This window comes from Lontra canadensis, unplaced genomic scaffold, assembly GCF_010015895.1.
Source record: "Lontra canadensis isolate GAN:19392208 unplaced genomic scaffold, GSC_riverotter_1.0 scaffold31, whole genome shotgun sequence".
NCBI lineage: Eukaryota > Metazoa > Chordata > Mammalia > Carnivora > Mustelidae > Lontra > Lontra canadensis.
The window spans coordinates 15,960,034-15,976,581 of NW_022631025.1; the positions used below are offsets into that span (position 1 = coordinate 15,960,034).

At 43.4% G+C, this 16,548-nt stretch overlaps 1 protein-coding gene across 2 annotated transcripts in view; it reads left to right on the forward strand.

Annotated features, from left to right (window-relative positions):
- PCSK5 (proprotein convertase subtilisin/kexin type 5) overlaps positions 1-16,548 on the forward strand; it is a 443,312-nt gene that overhangs the window by 334,855 nt on the left and 91,909 nt on the right. For both annotated transcript variants that reach the window (XM_032866664.1, XM_032866665.1), the window contains exons 21-23: positions 3,664-3,766; positions 10,039-10,175; positions 16,032-16,238. In XM_032866664.1, coding sequence (XP_032722555.1) covers positions 3,664-3,766; positions 10,039-10,175; positions 16,032-16,238 — 447 coding nt within the window. The remainder of the gene's footprint in view (positions 1-3,663; positions 3,767-10,038; positions 10,176-16,031; positions 16,239-16,548) is intronic.

Below are 16,548 nucleotides of genomic sequence, written 5' to 3' on the forward strand. Positions count from 1 at the left end.
AGTTGGTGCAGCCACTTTGGAAAACAGTGTGGAGATTCCTTAAGAAATTAAAAATAGAGCTACCCTATGACCCTGCAATTGCACTACTGGGTGTTTATCCCAAAGATATAGATATAGTGAAAAGATGGGCCACCTGTACCCCAATTTCATAGCAGCAGTGGCCACAGTCACCAAACTGTGGAAAGAGCCAAGATGTCCTTCAACGGACTAATGGATAAAGAGGATATGGTCCATATATACAATGGAGTATTATGCCTCCCTCAGAAAGGATGAATACCCAACTTTTGTATCAACATGACAGGAATGGAAGAGATTACGCTGAGTGAAATAAGTCAAGCAGAGAGAGTCAATTATCATATGGTTTCACTTACTTGTGGAGCATAAGGAATAACATGGGAGATGGAGAGGAGAAGGGAGTTGGGGGAAATCAGAGAGGGAGACGAACCATGAGAGACTGTGGACTCTGAGAAACAAACTGAGGGTTTTGGAGGGGAGAAGGGTGGAGGGCTTGGTGAGCCTGGTGGCGGGTATTAAGTAGGGCACGTATTGCATGGAGCACTGGGTGTGGTGCATAAACAATGAATCTTGGAACACTGAAAAAAAATAAAATTACAAAAAAAAAAATACAAGTGAACAATCACAGGAAAGATAGAGAGGGATTCTGGCATCGAGAAAAAGGATCCTAGAGAATCTCAGTATCTTATCAGCAAATGAGGTAGTGAGGTCACCTTCTGAGAAAGAGTGAGTAGAACTTGGGTCTTGGGAAGTTTTGGCCTAGCCCCGGTAAGAAATGCAAGGGGCTACTGGACAGATGAATGGAAGGGTGATCAAGCAGGTAAGCTAGAGTCACAGTGGGTCATTAGAAGGGTGTTCTGGAGCGGTTATTTGAGATCTCAGAGACAGGGTGATTTCAAGTGACAATTGTATCTAAGGTGGCACTTTTTGAATGCCAATCAAGGCCATTCCAGCTGAGCAGATCAAGTACAAAGCCAAGGTATCAGTGCCACCTACTGGCTTATGGAAGCCAATGAGGAGGCAAATGAGAGATCTAGAGAATTCTAAATTTTCACAGTACTATCTGAATAACACTCACTTGACCTAGCCATGTATCCTCTGTAATTAGAAAGGATGCTTTGGGCATGGACATGGAATAACTCCCAGAACCATGTAAATAGCATTTGATTTAGCAGAGCAAGGTGCATTTAGCTTGAACTCCTACCCTAGCAGTGGATCTAAGACACCATGGAGATTAAGGTGGACGGATATCAGGAATTAGGAAAACCAATCACTGTGTTGGTTCCTACAGGCATGGATGCCGAGGCAAAGTAACAGCCTCTAGGTCTAGCAGAGTCCAGTGTATGCCTTGCTCTTCTGTTCCAATCTAGACTGTCCAAGGAAGTCAAAAAGTCTCCTGGCTAGCATTTGAATTATAACTATCTCTTTACAAATCATTCTCCTCAAAAATCTTTGAGAACCCAAGAGCAGGTTCTTTTCATTTTGTATATATCTAAATTTCACCTAATACCTAGCACCTAGATGTTCAAAGAATATCCACAGAATGAATGAATGAATGAATGAATGAAGAATCTATGATCCTACATTTCTCTAGAATACACTTTCTTTGGCTTTAGAAGCCTCTGGGAAACCCATCCCTCATTGCTGTTCCATTTGGGGCACACTTTTGAAAGATGTGTAGCTACCATCCAACTCCATAAACACAAATGACTAGCATTGGCAAGGTAGGCGAGACCTACTTTTTCCTAGCAGGTCTGTCCTAGATCCTCTGCTCACTTTCTTGCTAGTGTCTGGACTGATAATTACTGCTCAGTTGGTTGTGGCAAAGGTCACACTGTGCCAAAAGTAGAAGAGATTATAGCAAGGGCAGTAATTAAGAAGTGGAATGGGGAACCTGAATAAATAAAAGGCTGCATAAATATGCTGCCTCCATTGAGTGAGACAGTCTCAACTTGAAATCACCCACTCCTACAAGACAGAAGTCCCAGCTTTTTTTTGCTTTGGAAACCAAGCTTTCTTCCTGATGGCCAAGAATGCAACTAGTCTATTCTAATACCTCTGTGTGAATCAGTAAAAGGCATCTCCTGCAGAGGCAGAGGCAGCAAACACCAGAGTACATGGCTTGATGAGATGAACTTGGGCTGGATGTCTGCCCACTTGACCCTGGGGCAGTCACCTTGTGCAGTGAACGAACTGCATGTTTACATTCTTTGCCCCCATTGGGGATGCACTGTTTCGGGTTTCCGGCTCCTGGGAGTCACTCCCGAGCTAAGAACCATGGTTCCATCCTAAAAGTTATATATCAAATTCCTTGGCAACAACTGGAAGACAAAGAAGAGCAGAGTCTAAGATGGGAAGGGTGTGCCGATGTTAGATAATTGCACTGCTCTGTATATGTCCTTTCCCCTTTAGTTAACAAAACTAATAGACAACCTCTACATCAAAAGACAAACCCTACCTACTCTTCATTTTCATTTTTGTGGTCTGGTGCAATGGAAAGAATTATGTACGTAATTATGTACTTCTCCCAACTACACTAGTTCAGTAAAGCTATGGGACAATGCAGAGGGGTGGACTTTCCTCCATTTCTCACCAGTCAAGTCTGTGTTTCCAGGGCTTCAAAGCAAATACAATAAATCAGGCAGCAAACCTCAGGGTTTCAGTAAGACAACTTGGTTAAACCATGCATGAGTAACTGGTACCTCACTATTCTGGCTGAAGCCCAGGTCAACAATGTTCAGACATATTTACAGGGGGTGGGGTGATTCTGCTGAAATCTGAAACTATATTTTCTGAGCATGATCAATTTCTAAACAATATCAAGTAGTTCTTTGGGTCAGACTGAATAAATTTGTCGATTTCTTTTAGGACAACGGGAGGGGAGGACATGTGTAGCGTTGAGTAGAGGACTGAATTCAACGAGTAGAGACCCATCATTGGTTTATCACTAGGTTATCACCTCCAAAGAGGTTAGCCTGTCTCCACCATCTTTACTAGGACAGTAATTTCTTAAATGGTCATAAGGAGTTCGTAAGGTTGGACTTGCTTCTGTGGAAAGGCCTCCTATGTGTTTTTCCTTGGGAGAGATAAACTTTCCAATTAAATGAAGAATTCTCTGGCTATCTCTTCACTGTTACTCTTTCAGGGTGAGATGCAGCTCACATCTGTCAAATGTTAGCCAAGCCTCAACTCCCCTTCTTAACCAGTAACTGCAATACCCCCAGAATGGCGGGTGGGTCCTGCTTGTTGCTTGACTTGAACCAAGGCTGTAAGTGGGGTCTCTGGAGTCCAGGAACCTTCAGCCTTTAACAGAAAAGTCAGAAGGGGATCAGTAAAGGGGTCCTGTGAGAAGCCCCCCTTGGCTTCTCTCTACTCATAAAATATGTAACACATGTTGACTAGACCCAAAATTATGTCATTGCCTCATAATTTTTTGAGGTTCCAACTTCCAAGGCCCTTGGGAGAGGAGCAGTTGTTATTGTAAGGTCAGGATTTAGGAGCGGCAACTGAAGCCATTCAAGGTCTCCTCGCCGTGTTGTTTCCATTGCTTTTAGGCAGCCACAGAGAGATCTGGCTGCTCTCAGACTGACAGCCCAGGCAGCACTGCCATGTAGGAATGCGGTAAACAATTGGATTTTTTTCCCCTAGGAGAATACATTGATGAGCATGGCCACTGCCAAGTCTGTGAAGCCTCGTGTGCCAAGTGCTGGGGGCCAACTCGGGAAGAGTGCACTGACTGCCCCATCACAAGGTGAGTGGGCTCCCAGTATCTTCTGTGGTTGGGAGCCCATGGGTGGCAGGATGAGGAGAGGAGGTGTTTACCACCTTAAAGTCATCCCCTTGGGTCTACAGGAAAAAGAACCAAACTCCTTCCCATGACACAAAAACCCTCCATGGTCTGGCCATAGAGCCAGCTCTGTAACATCTTCTTCCCATGATGCCCTGCACCCTGTGCAAGAAACAGTTACCTGGACACTAGAGGGGCTTTCCCATCAATGAAAATGGTGTCTTTGATGGCGGCAATTGCATCCCCTTCTGCACACCCATTGTCTCCATCTGCTGATCAAACAGCTCCTCATATTTCTAGAGTCAGTTCAAGGATGAACTGTTCCATGAAGGCATTTTGACCACTTCCCAGAATTAACCTTCTCCTCTCCATGTTCCTCTGGGCTCTGTATAAACTTCCATGAGCACCTGTGACGTTTTAAGGCATTAATTTACAAATCTCTATCTCTCTATAGAGGGGCTGTATTTCGAGAAGCCCCGTGAAATACTCATCTTTGTATCTCCATTACCTATCACAGGGCAAGGAAAATAGTAGGCACTCAATTAATGTTCGGTAGCTGAATGAATGGGGAAATAACAAGCATCTGAACGGAATGAGAATCTGCTAATACACTGGGAATTTCTAGCATAGAGCGTTGGAAGCCTGTTGCGTTTTTAGTCAATATTCCTCTAATTGGAGCCCTTAATACTTGCAGGCTGACTGAGTGTTTGAATGCGTAGCCCCATCACTACTCTACTAAGTGCGTAGGAAGCAGGCTCTCTCCCGACCAGTATGATGAGTCTGCTTTGGCAGCAGATAAATCCCCAGAATGGACATTCCCTCTGCTTCGTACAACAGTCATTTCACCTAATTCTTCCTCAAGACTATAATCCCCTGAGCAGGAACTGTGGTTGTATTTGTGTTCCTAGTCACCCCCCAGTGATCAACACACAGTAATGATTCAAGAAATAATAAAGTGTATAATCAATATCATGGGCTTGACTGTCCAGATAGCTTCCTCAGGAAGAGAAAAAAGGAAGGGGGAGATGGAGGGAGGCGGGGAGAAAAACACCAAAGAAGTCTTAAGAATTGTCAATGCTTACTGTGGCAACATTTTCCAAGTGTCTCTTTTAGATATCTATGCCTCTACGTATTGGATTTGCTTTCAAGCAGCTTCAGGAAATACTCTTGGGTATAGACATCATTCTGAATATGGGTCCTGCTTCTCCTAACTCCTCACCATATCAACAGTCAAGCCCCACTGCATGTTTGGACATCTTTGAACTAAAGGAACTTACTAGCATTTGTTTACTATGGTTATTACCATCCTCCAGTGTATACCGCAGAAGTCAGGATTGTCCCAGGATCATCAAAAGTCAGAAAACAACAACAACAACAACAACTCTACTACCATAAATAACCATGAAAAAAACTGAAGCCCATTGGTACATTAAGATCAGAGATACAGTTCCTGGGACATTGGGGTAGCACAACTGGCATAAGCAGCCCATGATTTAGCTTTAAAAGAAAGAAAAACATGCTCATGGATCTTGAACTCATGTGTTCTCCTACAGAAATCTTGCTTCCCAGGAAGAGTTTTCTTCTCATCTCCCTGAGCACTCCATTTTGCTCATCTCTCTTCCTTGATAAAAATTACTTGCAAATATGTCCAAGAGAGGGCATCATATCATAGCAATGAACTACCTGACTTTTTTTAATCTGCATTTTGCTAGAACAGGGTTGAGACGATGAGGAGATAAAAGCTATTTGGAAAGATGTTGATGTCGACTGAGTTGTTCTTAAAAGACAAAAAGTATTTTTCTTAAGTATCTTCCAAAGCATTTTCTTGAGTGGAATCAGATCCCTTCAAGACGGTCTTGAGCACCTGCTCTATGTCCAGCTCTGAGTTAGGTCCATGAATTCTCACAGGTAGTTCAGGAGGTCAAAGTCAAGGGTTGGTGAAGTGCTCAGGGACCAGCTTTAACACTCTAGACCTGAAGCAAAAGCTGCAACCCTAGGGGGTGGGGAGGGGGAGGCTAGCTTGATAGAAAGTAGGGCTGTAGGGGACACGGCCACTCCAGAACCATGGAAGGAGGAAGCAGAGTTACAGCTCCAGGGGGGGAATAAATACCCCCAATCTCTCTCTCCTCCCATCCATAGATCTGCTGGTGATTTCTCTTGTCTAGAATTAAGTGGAGGCCAATGGGAAACACCACTTACAAATGGGAGGAGTGAGCCTGGGAAGGTAGGGTCTAGTTGGCACACTTCCAGGACATGGCAGGACAAATAATGACAAAAAATGGATCTGAGGCAAGGGTAAGGAGAGAAACAGAATACCCAGGACAGTTGGTCTGTCTGAGTTTTTTCCTGGTCTTAAGCTTTTAGATATCTCTAGTCCTGGCAGAAAAAAATCATCCCTAAAGATGTTTGTTGTTTTTTTTTTTAAAGATTTTTTATTTACTTATTTGAGAGAGAAAGAGAAGACACGAGCAGGAGGGAGGAGCAGAGGGAGAATGAGAAGCAGACTCCCCACTGAGTAGGGCGCCTGAGGCAGGACCCTGAGATTATGACCTGAGCTGAAGACAGATGCCCGAATGAGCCACCCAGGCACCCCACAAAGGAGTTTTTATCTAGGAAAGAAGTATTCATATTTAAGTTATAGGTTTGCTTCAAAATGATATGGGAGGGAAGTAAACCAATGGGGATATAAATAAGATTGGCCATGCAGTGAAACTGTTGCAGCTGAGAGATGAATACAGAGGAAAGGGTACTTTTATGTCTTGTATATGTGTTTATTTTATATATATTTAATTTTTTTTCCTTAGTAAAGTTTTTAAAAAATAACATAACCCCAAACTTGTTTTACAGAAAACCAAACTTCAGGAAGCCCTCTCTTTGTATTCTAGTTCTCTCTTTACATTTCCATTAACTCTTGGAATTAGCTCCTTAGAGAGGATTGAAAACTTGGAGGCAGAAAGAGCCTCCTTTGGCACTGCTATCTAACATGCAGAGCCCTCAGTGCTATGGCCCTCATGGCCCTCCTGGTCCTCCTGGCCCAAGCTGGCTTCCCAACCCAGTTCTGAAGGAGTCATAGAGTCAATGAACCAATTAAAAACATTAAAAGTTCCCTCTGTTCTGACCCAACCTCAAATGCTTTATTTGATCTGTTTCAATGAATTTGGCGGGGGTGGGGGGGCACGGAGAGACTTTTTGCCAGATTTCATTTTGCTTTAACATTATCTCCCTCTCCCTCTGCCCCTCACCCCTGTTTGCTCTCTCTCCCTCTCTCCCACTCAAGTAATAAAAATAAAATCTTACAATATAAGAAAAAAAATTAAAGTACCAAGAAAGTACCAAGACGTACTTGGGCCAAACCAACAATCAGCAAAGGATCCACTAACCCTGATTTACTATCTTATCTCTTCTAGTTTGTATCTCTCTCTCTCTCTCTCTCTCTCTCTCTCACACACACACACACACACACACACACACACACACACCGGATGTTGGAAAATGTAGTGCCAATATGGAGAACATGACCTCTGTCCAGCTCACTAACACTCGGTTCTGCCGACTTCTTCCTTTCCATAAGCCCTGTTGGACCTGGAATGGTTCGCTTATTATGAAAAGGCTAAAAGGACGCATGAGTTGGGGAAGAAATGCCTTCCCTGCAGAGATTAGCTTGCCCAGTTTTCTCAGACATCCAGAGTGGGGGACGGGCAGTCCTAGAAAGGACTTGAGTTGGCTTTACAAGAAATTGTCTTCAGCCCCACAGAGCCCAGAGCAAGGTTATCTGTTCTCCACTAGGGAAAATTTGTTAGTGTCAGTGGAAATCTGACCCACCTGAGCTGGTTCTTTTCTCAAGTTCCTTAGCAGTTTTCCTTGAGGGGGATGGGCGTGCAGGAGATGGTATAATTCAGTGCCTTTACCTAAACACGACTGTTTTCCTTCTGTTTTGATCTCTAGAAAGAATCACATTCTTACAAAAAACTGTACTTCACCTTCACTTTCCTTAGAGTAGATATGAAGGGAGGTGGTTTAAAGCACCATTATGTGCTTGGTACTTTCTTAAAATTAAGCACTCAAGTCAAAAAGGCTGCCCCATGCATATATTAACATGAAAGTATTACACCCTCGGCTCACCCCCAAGTCTGCTGCCCCCACTTTCTGGATGCTTCTAAATGGTTGCCATCATTGAGAGTATTAGATCACTCCTCCCAAGATAAATTATTTCCCCCTAAATAAGTTCATCAGCTCTTTCTATAAAAGGCAAAAATGATGACATACTTTTCATTCCCTTTGCAACTGAATTTAGTAGGAAAAAAAAAAAAAGAACCCTCACTAATAAACATTCCCATTCTCCCTTCTGCAGAGTATCTAGCAGCTTCCTTGTTTAAAAACCTCAGAAAGCTCTTACATAGTTTTTCTTAAAGGGAGGTTTTGGGTTTTTAACTAGTCACATCCAAATGATTCCTTTAAAAATCTAGCTCAGATGCCAGAGCTGGGGTTGGGCTGGGATATTCCCAGTCGGCATTAGTGCCATCAACTAAAAGTCTGGGCTGGGAGCGCAGCCTTCTCATCAGACACCATGGCACAGGGGATCTGTTTTGACATAGACAACCAGATGTGCATACGTGTCTGCTCAGGGCTGGGACTCCATGCCCTGCAGTGGGCCACAGGCCTTGTTCACTCCAGCAGTGCTCAGTATGGTGACCAGAAACCAAAGGGCAGAGAATACAAGAACGAGGTGGCTGTCTGTCTTATGATGTTGGTGTTAATCCCACTGTTGCCAACAGATGCAAGTGACACAGACTTTCAGGGTGTGGAGACGAGATGGAAGATGTCAAGCAACACCCTACTCAGGTTGCCTTGCTCCCCTGCCAACCTCCACAACCCTGTGACTGAAATGGCCCATCCCTGGCTCAGGGCTGGCTCTAGCTGTGGAAACAGTGGGATTTAGACACGCCAGTGCACCCCAGGCCTATGCCTGCCCTTCCATGGGAGGTCCGGCATGGTGGGGGGAGACAGGCTGCAGAGGGAGAAAGGAGCCCTACCTTTGCTGACAGGCCCTCCACTCTCTCCGGTGAGGATGCCAATGTTATACCATCGGGGTAAGTGTGTGCTGCATGGTGAGTTAACCTCACAACTGAGAGACAGTAACTACTGCTGTGAAGAAACTTGAACTGATCCAATTGGACACCACCTGTTTAACTTAGGACTCATTTAGCAAATTCCACAGTCATCCATACTACCAGTGAGCAGAAGGCAGAACAGCAGCTCTCAAACTGTGTTCCCTAGACCAACAGCATGAGCATCGCCCAGGAACTTAACAAATACAAATTCTCAGCTCTCTCCCCCAAAGACTTACTGATTTAGAAACTCCGGGGGCGGAGCCTCGCGGCTCACTTCGTCAATCCGCATTACCTATCTGACTCTTGCCCTTGCTAAACATTTCGTATTTTTCTGAGCAAAATTTTTGGATACGATTTACTTCATCCTGTTTGCTCTTGGGATTACTTTGCGAAGGAAGAAAAGAAGCAAAACTATGAAAATATCAACAGTGACATTATGATATGTATTTTATGTGTATAAAATCAAAGGTTTTAGAAGCCCCCATTCTAACTCATTCGTGGTGCTCATGCAGGTGTTTGCAAACAAGATGAAAAAAAAGCTGGTACATTAGGCATCAGGAAGCCCTTGCAAAAAGGGTGTGCAAAATCAGAGTTTATCGATTACTTTGCCTTGTGCATAGATCAAGTTTATAAGTGGCACGTAAGCTACGGGACCATGCTTCGTTCTACCCCTTTGAGAGCCCTTGATGTTGGCATTTCCCTTATAAAGTGTGCACATGCTGGTAACTAAAGGAAGAGTATTTTCTCCAAGGCCTCTGGATGCAGAGGCCCATTTAGTGTCTTGAAATTTTAAAGACCTCCATGTGACTGTTGACTGTGTTTGGCTGGGGCCCACAGTATGGGTTTAATCCCTGCAGGCACCGGTTAGCTTATTTGGAACCAGACTCGGGACTGCATCCTGAGCCAGTTTCTGGCATGCCTGCTGTTGGGTCCAAACCTTGGGCCAAGGATGGGTACGTGACTAATATTCCCCATGTTCTAAGATGATCAATCCCAGGCATCCCCCTTGTTTCTGAAACAATGAAACCAAGTCTGTGCAGTGAAACATGAACACCACATGTTCTCATACTTAGAGCCGTTCCAGAAAGTCACCCTTACAAACTCTGAAATCTGCTCTTCCTCTAGGACTTTTGACAATGGCCGCTGCGTTTTCAAATGTCCCTCAGGGACATTTGAATTTCAGAACCAATGTCATCTATGCCACCACACCTGCCAAGAATGCCAAGGAAATGAGCCTTCCAACTGTACTTCCTGTGGAGTAGGTGAGGAAGTCTGGCTGTTCTCTTCTTCCTTTCTTTAAACCTGTTCTCCCCCTGGTTTGACTCAGAAGCTTCAACTCTGGGGACAAGGGGTTGATCTCAGAAAGCTATTCGCTGGGGAGTGCATACAACCTTGAAGTTTCTGCTTCTTGTCAGGAAACGAATTCACATTATCGTAGACACAGACTCACTGTCCCTAAGGAGATGAGAAAGAAGCTAAGACATGTCTTTCCGGAGAAGGAGAAAGGTCATTCAGACATGATGTCAGACATGAGACCGTCAGGAAAGCTAAGATTTGTTGTGGTGAAAGTGAAAAGTGAGGATGTTAAGGGAGACACATTCAGTCTTCAAGAGAAATATTGAAATAGAGGCTGTGTCAAGGTCTCCTCAGCCCTGAGCTATTTTATTGAGAAGTTGTCAGAGCCCTACTGTAGGAACAAAGGAATTTTTTCAACAAAAATATTGTTTTGTCTCAGCTTTAACAGTTCAAGTTTCTGCTGTCATTGGATTATATTTCATGATATCAAAGGTCCTCTGCAGTTTGACCCTTGACTCCTTTCCAACTTCCCCTCATATGTCTGTCCCCCACTTTTATCTCATGTGGGCCAGATTCGTATTTTATTTGACCTTTTAACATTTCAGCCAAATTTAAAAATTGGGAAATTTCAAAGAAAAACTTGGTAGTTTGTTTTGTTTGTTTTATTTGGTTTTGTTTTGGTTTGTTTTCTTTGCAAACTTGGAGCACAACATCGGGCACCACTTGGCCTACATTCCCCAAATGACTGACGGGCGATCAGAGGAGGCTGCTCTCCCCACCACTCCCTATTGTCTCACTGATCCCAAGGCCATCAGTTACCACCACCTCATGCTCACATGTTGTTTTTTTTCCTGGTGGAAGAGAACTATTTATCTTTATTAATATAACCAAGAAAAATGAAGACTGAATTGAGAGTATCATGCATTTGTAGGAAAATGGGAGATAACACATTTCTTTGTGTAAACTAAAATTGTTTCTTTGTGTTTGTCATGTAAACAAGGTAGGTCTATGTCAAATTTTCTCTCTGGTTTGCTCTTTCTGTTTCCTTCCTCATCTATAAGATGGTGATAATGGTTTTCTACTTTTAAGATTATGAAAATAAAATGAGGTTAAGTGAGATAAAATAACAAAGCACTTAAACAGGGCTGGGCACATATGAAGTACTCAATAAATACTAAATACTACCCTTACTATCACCACTACTACCACCACTGTTATTGTTTATACCTACTTACTCCTGTGGGCATGCTAATTTCCCTAGCTGTTCAAAGACCTCACTGGAGATTTTCCTCACTTGTTACCTGCCTAACCTCTATTTATTTTGTAGGTTTCAAAATAATTTCCTCAACGAGGGATGTCCCAATTTCCTTGTCTCGGATGGGACCTTTCTATATGTGCATCCTTGGAGCTTCTGCTTACCCCTTTACAGGCATCCTCAATCTCGATAGCTATCTTGTCCATAAAACTCTATGTCCTATAAAAGCAGTGAATGGTTTCTACCTGAGCACTAGCTTTGAGCACTGGGACAGCATGCAGAGTGCACAGTATAACTGAATAAATGAATGGTTCAGTAGCAGGTCAGTACCAACAACCAGGGTAGAACTGGGTTCTAGTTCTAGTTCTAGTTCTAGTTCTAGTTCTAGTTCTAGTTCTAGTTCTAGTTCTAGTTCCTGCTTTGTGACTAATGAACTAGAAGATATTTCTTTACCTCTTTGAGTCTCTCCTTGTTAATTTAAAAAAAAATGTGGCTGGGGGTGACACATAGGCAAGACAGCATCTAAAAAATTCCCTTCCACATTAAAAACACATTGACTCTTCATACATAGTCCAAAATTAAGGATTCCCTTGAATACTGAACAAATGTCTAGAATGTTCTACGCATCCTACAGTTACTTGGGCCAATCCACATAAAAGATGCTTTGACACTTCTCTATTTTTTGTTTAAAAGTCTATGTTTACTCCCTATCTTAATAAAAGTTCACCTATGGAAGTTACTACACATAGTGGTCATGGGACAAGACAATAAATAATTGTATGATGCTTGCCTTCAAGGAGTTGACAGCCTAACAGAGGGATCTGTGCTAATAATGGATTATAAACACAAGAAAATATTAAAGACCAAAGGAAGGAATGAATCCTACCACAAGTCAGAGAAGAAACATCACCTTCAGCTCTAGTGAACGGGAAAGCCTTGCCAGAGGGGGCATTGCTGAGTGGGCTCTGATTTCCCTCCTCTGCAGAGCATGTTGTCCCTAGGACATATCTGAGCACGGCCAATATGGGAAACAGTGGTAAAGACAAGGGATCCCTGACCTGAGGCAGTTCCATATCAACAGGCTTTGATACTGAGGGACGCTTATGTGGCTCAGTCAGTTGGGCCACCAACTCTTGGTTTTGGCTCAGGTCATGATCTCGGGGAGTTGTGGGCTCAAGCCCTGTGACAGGCTCCACGTTGGGCACAGAGTCTGCTTGAAATTCTTCCCCCCTTCCTCTCCCTCCCCCTCTGCTCCTCCCCTTGCTCTCTCTCTCTCTTTCTTTCAGATAAATACATAAATAAAATCATTAAAAAAAATTAAAAGGCTGAAATCCTCTGGCTACAGGGTGCCGCCTACACACGAGTGCCTCCCAGCAGTTCACAGAAATTTCGCCTTTGGTTAATTGAAATTTTGTTAAGATTTAGGTCTGGATCCTTTTTGGAAATACAGACCTCCAGCCCTGGGAGTGAAGATTCCCTCTAACGTTCTTGTTCAGATTTGTCCTCTACGAAATTGAACCTAAAACTAAATTCGACCAATCACACAACAGCTACAGTAAGAAAAATGTTGAAGTAAACTTTATAAAGTTTATTTTCAGAATCTCTCAGCCTTTTTTTTTTAAGATTATGATTTTATTTATTTCTTTGAGAGAGAGAGAGAGAGAGAGCATGAACAGGGGGTAGGTGCAGAGGGGAGGGAGAAGCAGATGCCCCGCTGAGCAGGGAGTGCATCGTGAAACTCAATCCCAGGACCCTGGATCATGACCTGAGTTGAAGGTGAACACTTAACTGACTGAGCCACCCAGGGGTTCCTCAGCCGTCTTCACATGAGTCCACATTCTCTTCTAATGAAATTAGCTGCTCTGGAAACAGCTAATTGCTCTTAAGTATAAATGAAAGCCAATCTCGGAGTTTCTTGCACTTTCACTCTTGTCTCATATTATCACATGAAATTTTGCACCTAACAAAAATATCAGCCCTTCTGTTACTAGAACCAGCTTCTCTTACATATTGTCACAATAATTTAAATTCTGAGACTCTATTCAAGTAGCCAAAAATGTATGCATGGTAATTTAAATCTGTGGGACATCAAATTACCAGTGAAAACTAAGTGAGCTGCCATAGTACCCAGGCTATTAGAAATTTGAGCACATCTTGGGGTAATTCTAGACCAAACCTGTGGGAAAATCTGCCCATGATCAAGGCATCTAAGTTAACTCCTTTACAGGGTCCATGTATTTTAAATACCAAGACCATCCAAATCTGTTTTGTTTTTGTTTTTTTTTTTTTAACTCAAATGGCAATACCCAAAGTGGTTCAAATAACAAAGCCATGTCTGAACAATACAAATGGGATTGGAGAACATTTCCTCTGGTATTGAAACCCATCACTGTTAATTTTTATTTTTAGATTATTGATCCAGTCGGTTACATTAGAAAAATGGGAATATTGCTAAATATTAACGCACTTAGCTACTCAATCATTCCTACAACAAATACGTATTTAGAACTTGGTATATGCCAGGCTGTCCCCAAGCCTCTGGATCCTGAGGTGATGTCATGTGAGGGTGTAGGGGATCCGTCTACACCCTACAGCAATGGCTGAATGGAGGAGGGAGTAACTTCTCACTGTTCTCCTCAGATCTTCCTAACTATATCTCAGAAGTATGGCCCTCTGAAAAACAGGATCTTTTCTGAATGAGTCTTGGTGGAAATGGGGTTTGCTAGGGTTTCATAAGGTGTCTGAGAAGAACATAGCTTGGAATGTTCGCCCTTTTGTGGTGTCAAGATTCCACGTTCTACCAGGTCAGGGGTTTGGGCTCCCTATCAATCCCCAAATGCACATGACATCCTCCCAAACACTCTCCTTCCCTTAGAGGAGAATGTTCTTCCAACTCAAACTTGGAGAGGGCTGACACTTTGTTGCACTCCCCCAGGGAAGTCCTCTTTACTGCCTTTGTCCCATGGGAACCAGCAGACTTCCGGTTGGAAATCACAAACACTAAAGAGGTAGCTTCAGAGCTCATAATCCAAGGGTGTGATTTTTAAACTGGATTTGAACTAGGGATTTAGTTAAGGACAAAACACCGGGTTAGATCATTTGAGAGTGCCAGGTTTAGGGACACAGAAATACTTGAATGCTGGCAAGGACTATTACACTGATGTTAAGATTCTGCTCTTGCAACATGGGGTGAGTGATATCTCTATCTACAGATTCAGCAGCCTTGCACCTTGAAGGTCAATGGTTCTGGATCTCCACGTAGAATATCACAAGTGAACACTAACCCCGGTTATTTTGGGAAACACAGGTCAGCTGTTCTGCAGAAGCAGGAGCATATGGGAGACTTAATCCAGAGAAGACAGATCCCTACACACACTCAGCATAAACAAAAACTCCAGGAGGGCGAGGGCAGGGGTCCTCTAGGCACATTTCGTTCATCTTGTTTTATGTGTATATAAACTGATTCTAACCCTTTGTCATTCAGTGTGAGTTTATAATTGGTTCTAATTTTCTATTCCCTCCAAAAGCAACTTCCCATAGTCTCGTATTAGACATACTGCTAATTCTTTCCATGTAGACTCCAATGTTGACAGAAGCTCAGGACTCCCAAAAATCCATTTAAGGAGTCAAAAAGGTGACTGTCCTCCTACGCTGTCATCGTAGGAACTGGCAGCCATGCAAAAATTCAGACTTTTGGACGGTTAATACAAGTGTGTGATTTTGATAACTGAATTCAAAATCATTCTAAAAGTCAGGACTCTCACAGAAACCGTTCTATCAGGAAGCATTTGTTTATTCTCATAGGCTCCCCATAGCTCCCAAGTCTGAGACCCTCCACAGAAACCAAAAGGAGCCCTTGGGAAAGTTAAACACTTTCTGATTCATAGTTACTCACAGAGTGTGGCTTCTGCTTTTGCAGCGACATCCCAGATGGTAGTTCCGACTCACTCAAATGTACAAAATACTCAAAAATTATTCCCCGCAATGAAAATTCTCGACCATAAGCATATAGATCTTGAACTTTTCATTAAATGCATTCTTATACTCCTGGTCCCCTAGCAGCCAAAATACTCAGTTACATCTTTCTTTTAAAATGGGGCACCTGGGTGGCTCACTGGGTTAAGGCCTCTGCCTTTGGCTCAGGTCATGATCCCAAGGTCCTGGGATCGAGCCCCACACCAGGCTCTCTGCTCAGCAGGGGGCCTGCTTCCCTTCCCCTCTCTCTGCCTGCCTCTCTGCCTATCTGTGATCTCTGTCTGTCAAATAAATAAATAAAATCTTTTAAAAAAATTTTTTAGGGTGCCTGGGTGTCTCAGTGGGTTAAGCCTCTGCCTTCAGCTCAGGTCATGATCTCAGGGTCCTGGAATTGAGCCCCACATCGGGCTCTTAGTTCAGCAGAAAGCCTGCTTCCCCCTCTCTCTCTGCCTGCCTCTCTGCCTACTTGTGATCTCTGTCTGTCAAATAAATAAATAAAATATTTTTAAAATATTTAAATCTTAGGTTACAATAGTTTTACAGTTAATTTTGTACATTTTTCTTCTTTTTTGTTGCCCCTCCATCTGCTCAGATAAGCATGGCCAGGAGCGCTTCCTTTATCAGAGGGAGTGTTGGGAGAGCTGCCCAGCAGGCCACTACCCCGCCGAGGGGCACACCTGCCTGCCCTGCTCAGACAACTGTGAACTTTGCCCCAGTGCACACGTCTGCACACGATGCATGGATGGCTACTTCATAGTGCCCAGCAACCACACCTGCCAGAAGTTGGAGTGTGGACAAGGTAAGGCTGCTCTGGGCCAGTCTTATACCAGGAGGCAGCATGAGGAGCTCTACCTCTGGATGGCTCTGAGATTTGAATTGACCTCCTGGCTTTAATGTTGGCACCTGGGATGACTTTGTGTGACTGTATGTCCAGTGGGGACACTGATGGCTGCTCCTCCCTCTTCCTCCACACACCTTTCTCTGGGTCTCTTCAGACACATTCCAGAGACACAGTAATGCAGCTGATCACAGAGACATGGATATTGAATCAAGGGTTTGTGGGTGGGGTATAATGGAGAGAAAATAAAATCAGAATTTGAAGGTCCTAA